The 6,664-nt window shown below is 49.2% G+C and overlaps 1 protein-coding gene across 1 annotated transcript in view; it reads right to left on the bottom strand.

Moving 5' to 3' along the window:
- Positions 1-234: 234 nt before the first annotated feature.
- Positions 235-6,664, bottom strand: part of SORD (sorbitol dehydrogenase) — a 35,525-nt gene continuing 29,095 nt past the window's right edge. Inside the window, exons 6-9 of the mRNA XM_079912251.1 lie at positions 6,367-6,432; positions 5,214-5,389; positions 1,497-1,618; positions 235-579 (exon numbers count right to left, since the gene is read on the bottom strand). Coding sequence (XP_079768377.1) covers positions 414-579; positions 1,497-1,618; positions 5,214-5,389; positions 6,367-6,432 — 530 coding nt within the window. The 3' untranslated portion in view covers positions 235-413. The remainder of the gene's footprint in view (positions 580-1,496; positions 1,619-5,213; positions 5,390-6,366; positions 6,433-6,664) is intronic.

Raw genomic sequence — 6,664 nt, 5'->3', positions numbered from 1 at the left:
GCGCGGGCTTCTCATTGCGGTGGCTTCTCTTGTTGCGGAGCACGGGCTCTAGGTGCGTGGGCTTCAGTAGTTGTGGCATGCGGGCTCAATAGTTGTGGCTCGTGGGCTCTAGAGCGCAGGCTCAGTAGTTGTGGTGCATGGGCTTAGTTGCTCTGCAGCATGTGGGATCTTCCCGGACCAGGGCTTGAACCCCTGTCCCCTGCATTGGCAGGCAGATTCTTAACTAGTGCGCCACCAGGGAAGTCCCCCTACTTGTGTTTTTAAGGCACACCAACTCCTCTGTGTAAGCCTCTCTTTTTATAATGAATTATTTTAATTATTCTTACTACTCAAAAGAAACTTCCACCACTGCCCAGCCAACCACTCAACCCCAAGATGCTGAGAGTGGGGACAAGGACAGAGCCCAATTCATATCATGGATTCTGGTCCTTGGGGTCGCACTTGATCATGACTTTCAACCCCAATCCCTTTTTGGATGTTTCAAAGGCCTCCAGAGCTTTCTCCAGAGGAAACCGATGGGTTACCAAGGGCTTTACATTCACAGACTTGGATGCAAGCATTGAAATCGCCATCGGCCACCTGGAAAAAATCACAAGCATCACACTCAACCTTCAGGAGGAAAGAAGGAGGTCCCCAAAACTACCCAGCACAAGATAAGTTTGGCCACATTTGTTTGTAGCTCTGTGGTTCTGCAAGGTCACTTCTACAGGCCAACAATGGAGAAAGGATCTTATGACTTATAATTCAGGAGTACAGAGTCTGTTCCCAAATGTCCCCTGTCCGTCTGCAATGTCTGCCATGAAGCCTAGAATTCCTTTGGCATGAAGGCATAAGGCATATGGAAGCCACTGTGAAAAGGCAGATAAGCCTCCAGTGGGGAAACCCAGGATGATCCAATCATACTCTTTAGCAGCTTGGCTTGGCAGAGTTTATTGGAAAACTAGCACTCTGCTGAGGGAATGGTTACAGACTCTAAGATGGGAGAAAGGGCCACTGGTGGGGAAGGTGGTCCTGGACAGAGTGCCCCATTAGGGGAGAGGATGGACCCACAGAACATGAGGTGGGATTTATTAAGACCCTCTCACTTCCCAGGGTGGGACCTGGGGATCTGGAGTGAGAACCAAGGAACTTGAGTTCTTGCGGTTGTCCTGTTTCTCTCCTTCTTCCCTTTAAAGGGGGAAAATGGAGATCTGGCCACTTAAAGAAATGGAAAAGAGAGGGCCTAGACAATGAGTGGCAGACACCCAAGAAGAGCATGTTTCAAAATCCCGCTCCCTCCCTCTTTCCCTACAGCCCTCTCAGCTCTGCCCTCCCATTCTTTAACCACAAGTGAGTGCTCTATCTTTGGATCCTTATCATAACACACGGATGTCAGTGTGGCCAGGGAGTGCCCCTCATGAATAAACAGGCAGAGACTCTTGGTCCCAGAGGCCACCTAGGGCCTTCCCTGGACTTGCTGGCCACTCGCCACCCTGGCTCACCCACAACATACTCACGTGTTGCAGTATCGAAACACACCCTTGATGTCCACCTCCCTGGTAGCTGCGTGCACTAGGGGCACACTGGTCATCTCAGAGCCCAGCCCCACAAGCACCAGCGTCCCACCAGATTGAGTGGCCTGAAGAAGAGGTAAGAACAAGAAAACCAAGAAGATGAGAAAATGCAGACCCCACTCACAGTAGCACTGTTGCCATACAAACAGGTAAGTATCCAAAAATTTTAGAGTATGACTCTTTCTATACTGCTGGACTCTTCAGCATGTTAACCAAACTCAACAGAGCAGCAGAGTAGACAATGTCTCCTTTAAAGATCCTGAAACAATACACTTACCAGTGGAGGCACAGTGGGAGCATCTTCTGCTGTCCACAACATCCCAGGAAACAGCAAAGGTTCTCCAGAGAGCAATGAGAATCTCCCCTACAACCATTGCTGACCCTTCAGCAGCCACTGAGCATCTTTCAAATGTTTACTAATTCAGGGGGCATCTCTGGTGGCGCAGTGGTTAAGAATCTGCCTGCCAATGCAGGGGACACGGGTTCGAGCCCTGGTCCGGGAAGATCCCACATGCCGCGGAGCAACTAAGCCCATGCGCCACAACTACTGAGCCTGTGATCTAGAGCCTGTGAGCCACAACTACTGAGCCCAAGTGCCACAACAACTGAAGCCCACGTGCCTAGAGCCCGTACTCCACAACAAGAGAAGCCACCGCAATGAGAAGCCCGCACACCGCAACGAAGAGTAGCCCTGTCTCGCCGCAACCAGAGAGAAGCGCGCATGAGACAACAAAGACGCAACGCAGCAAAAATAAAATAAATACTAATTAAGAAAAAAAAAAAGCTTTACTAATTCAGTACCAGATGTTGGTGTCAGCCACTTCCTCCTCCAGAGTGCTCCCCACAAGACAGAGTGCCAAACCTCTAATGGACCACCTTTTGGTTAAAAAAAAACAACTACCAAGCACTATACCAATGGGGAGGGCTATAGGACTTCTGTGGTTTAAAAACTGCCTTATATGTGCACGCTGGCAATTAGAAATTTTTGTTCCAGAGACAGTCTCCCAATGGTATCAGTCATAATGGATTCATCAGTTTCCTCTTTGAGTGGGCAGAGAGCAAAATTTTCCCCAACAATCTCCACATAACTTCACATGAGTGCTAGGCCTGCTCCAGAGATTTTGGGGGGTCATTGTGCTCGACGATGTGAGGGACAGAAAAATGGGCAATTCATTCATGCTAAGTTTTCATTACAGTTAACAGCAGAAAGCACTTACTGGGACCATTCTAAGTGCTGAGCAATGGAGCAGTAAGACAGCAAACATCACAGCTTCTACCTCCGAGGGGAAGGATACACCCTGGAGAGAGGGCTGTAGTGTGGAGGTGACTCCCAGCATTTGTACTTTTGAGCTCTGGGACCCTAGACGGTGCTCTGTCAGCCATGGGTTCCTCATGTGTGAGAACAGGACGATGCCTCCCCCTCAGCAGGGCTCTTAGGGGTGACAGTCACAGTGGCTGGCACTAGGATGGGCTCAACGTTTGGCATGTCTTCTGTTTTTATTGAAGCACAGTCACTTACAAATCACCTGTGACATATAAACACTGTCAGTAAGGGGGAGGGTATCTCACAACTGAAAAACATTGCTGTCCTCATTGGAAAAGTGTTGGGGGAGGTGTTCAGAATCGTGAGGGAGCCACAGAATACACTAAGAAATTTTCCAGGAAAACTGTTGCCCATTCAGCACTTCCTCTCCACCTGGTAAGGAGGAAGAGGAACCTCTTCCAAACTGGTCATCCCAGGCTGCCAGGAGGCCAGTAGCTTATTGACCACAGGCAAAGGAAATCTCAGACCACTGTTTTGTTGTTGTGACTTCCACACCAAGGAGATGACATCAATTCTACCCTAAGCATTTGCTATGTCTCCTCACGAACATTATCTAGACATCACATGGCAGAAAGGTGACTCTCAGGTATGTCCATAAGGTGCCTCTCCCTAACCTGCCCCTTGGCAGAGTGAACTGTAGCATTCTACAGCACCTGTCATGCATGATGCTCCACTCCCCACTCAGGACAGGCACCGGCTTCAGGCTGGTGAAGGCCCTTGTGTCACATTTACCTCCACGCCCACCTCAGGTAGCCTGGCAACTGGGCCCCCACCATCAATAGTTGGAGATATCAACTTGTTCTCAGATGCCCTCCAGCCAGGGCACAAGAAGAAGGAAGAACTTGTACTAGGAAGCCATGTCTTTTACTGCCTCTCTCTTGAGTGGGGGTCACTGACCTGCTGACAACTTGAAAACAGTAGACACACATTACTGGTCAAGTCCTCAAGGTGTCTGGCACAAAGCCAGGCACGAGGCAGGAACCCAAGACCTGCCATGGGTTGAACATAGCTCCACTGATCACACACACATCCATCGCCCTCTGGGTTTTGGTTTCTCTTTGCCCCTTCCCACATGGTGACCACTGACTGTCTCGGACAGTGGAGCAGAGAGCTGGCTGATTCCAGCTGGAACAAGGTTAGGGCAAAAGTGGCACCTGCTCCTGCCTCTCCCGCTGCTTCCTTGGCCCCCGGTGCCATATGCATCTTGGTAGGAGGAGGGGAAGGCAGCTCTGCCTGGGTGTGCCAGGCTTGAGGGCCGTGCCACACAGCTCGAGGGATCAGGTTTTCCCAGAATGTCTTGCACGGTGGACAGTGCCCTTGTGTGTGACTGGCTGTGACTCAGAAGGAAGGAAGAAGCATGTGCTGCTGTGGGAAAGCAGTTTGGGAGACAGGGCAGGAGTGCCCAGCAGTGGCAGCTACCGATGCTCTCCCCAGCCCAGCCCCTCCCACCCTAGCACTGGTTCCTTGTCCCCTCTACCCCTTCCTCTCCAGAGGAGCCAGATGGAGTAAGGAAAGCCCAGGCACTGGAGCAGTGCGCTCAAGGTGAGTCACTGGGCCGCTCTCCTTGTAAAATGTGGAAAACGAGAACTCATTTTCAGGGCTATTATACAGATTAAGCATCATGTTTATAAAGCACACAGCAGAAGACATGGCCCACGGTAGAGCTTGGAATCTAGTTCTTATTCTTTTCTTCCTTCTTTTCCTCATACTTTGATTTCTCAATTTTACTCCTCCCTGCCCCTCCCCCTTCAACATCCCATAAATTACTAGTGGGTTGCTGAGGGGTAACTCAGGTATTGGCAGCTTATCTGTTCCTAATTCTGGGAAAGGACAGTAGTAGACAACCGTAATACTGAAATATCACCTCACCTTTGTGACTAGCTGAATTAACGACTGTTAGTTTGTATCAATGACTCAAAGACTACTGTTTTCCTCAATAAAGCAAGATAGGGATTTCCCACACTCAACTAAGGCATGCTTCCTTGTTCCTTCTGTTGATTTTTTTTTTTACCAGGAGCACTATTTTCATGATCACAGATGTGATCATAACAGAAATCCCATCCTAAAGATATGGGTCACTTAACATCTTTCAAGGCCCATGTATATCTGTTACCTAGTTCGAAGTTCACAATAACCCAATGAAGGTGTTAGGGAAATGTCACTACCTCCACAAGAGAGATAAGAAAGCAGTTATCAAGGAATTACCTGGTGGGGGGAGGGGTGGTCAACACAGCAAATCAGTGGAGAAGCTTGATCCTAGGAATCCTACTTGGTTCACTACCCTGGGCTGATTCCCTGAAGCTGCCTACCAGCTTAGCTACCCTTATTCCACTCACGTATATGCCCGCCTGGATGGAGGTCTCCACCCCTGTGCACTCGATGGTAACTTCTGGCTTGCACCCCAGCAGGCCTTCCACTTTATTGGCAATTTCCTGCGGGCTCTCGTTGGAGATCTGGAGGAGGAAATCAGCTCCAACTTCCTTGGCTTTAGACAACCGAGAGGCTGACAGATCTAAAGTTGAACAAAAGTTTCTTTCAAACTGAGAAACTGGATGGTGGATTAGGGAGAAAAAATGAAGGTGCAGATTCCAATGGCAAGGAAGCTCTGGTGTAGTGATGGTGTCGCTGAGCCCAACACACACACTCTCTAAACACACCCTCACACATAATCTCTTAGATAACTTCTCAAACATCCACATCCTTCTACATCCCCATACACCCCCATACATACCACACAGCTCTACACAGCTACACACATACTCTCTCACCTTCTCACACAAAACATGCAATGACACCCTTCTGCATCCCCACTCCCCTCATATATCCCCAACACCCCATACACCACACAACTCTACATGCTCACTCATACACTCTCACATATAACCTCTCCTCATACATACAAACACTCTCAGATACATTATACACACACACATTCTCTCTCACAGATACCTTCTCCACACACACGCACCCTTCTATACCCCACACGCTTCCATCATACCATGCTGCTCCACACACACATACCCACATGTCCTGTCAGAGAACCTCTCCTCACACACACATGAGTGTCTCACTCATACCACATACCTCACACGTAAACATCCTCTTATAAACACATCACATACCCCACTAACACCACATCACACACACACACGCACACACACCCTCTGAGCTTGGTCAAACAACCCAAGGGCTGAAACTCTTCTTAGGACCAGGTGGGCAGTATAAGCATCTGAGGTCCACACATAAAGAGCCAGGTCCTCTTCTCTGCAGCAGCCACCCTCTCCCAGGAGCTTCAAAAGAGTCTCCTCCTCAGCCCTGACTTGGTCATCTCCTGGGTGGGCTTTTCAACCCTGGAACCCAGAAGAAAAGAGCAGGAGCCTCGTTAGAAACCCACTACACCAGGAAGGGAACAGGTCTCATGCCCCTGCTCCAAAACTGTAGGCCCAGCTGCTTCTATCCCAAGGAGATTTAAAAAGAAGAAAACCTTACCAGTCACCACCACTTGAGATGCACCCATTGCTTTGGCCACGAGCAAACTGACCAGTCCAATTGGCCCTAAATAAAGCAAGAAATAGGAGACATTTGTGAAATATCAAACACCAGCTCTCCCCCTTGTCTAGGCCATGGACAGGAACTGTATCTTTTGAGTACCTCTAGCATCTATCCCAGTGCCTAACATATAGTGAGACCTTAACAACTGTTTGTTGAATGCATGAGTAAATGAGTGCATGAGGGATTGTCCTCTACCTGGAATCTGCTCCCAGTGCTGGGCTCCTGTTCTCTCTTT

This window comes from Stenella coeruleoalba, assembly GCF_951394435.1.
Source record: "Stenella coeruleoalba genome assembly, chromosome: 2".
Classification (NCBI taxonomy): domain Eukaryota; kingdom Metazoa; phylum Chordata; class Mammalia; order Artiodactyla; family Delphinidae; genus Stenella; species Stenella coeruleoalba.
Note: the sequence above shows the minus strand (reverse complement) of the source record. Positions and strands in the feature narration are given on the sequence as shown.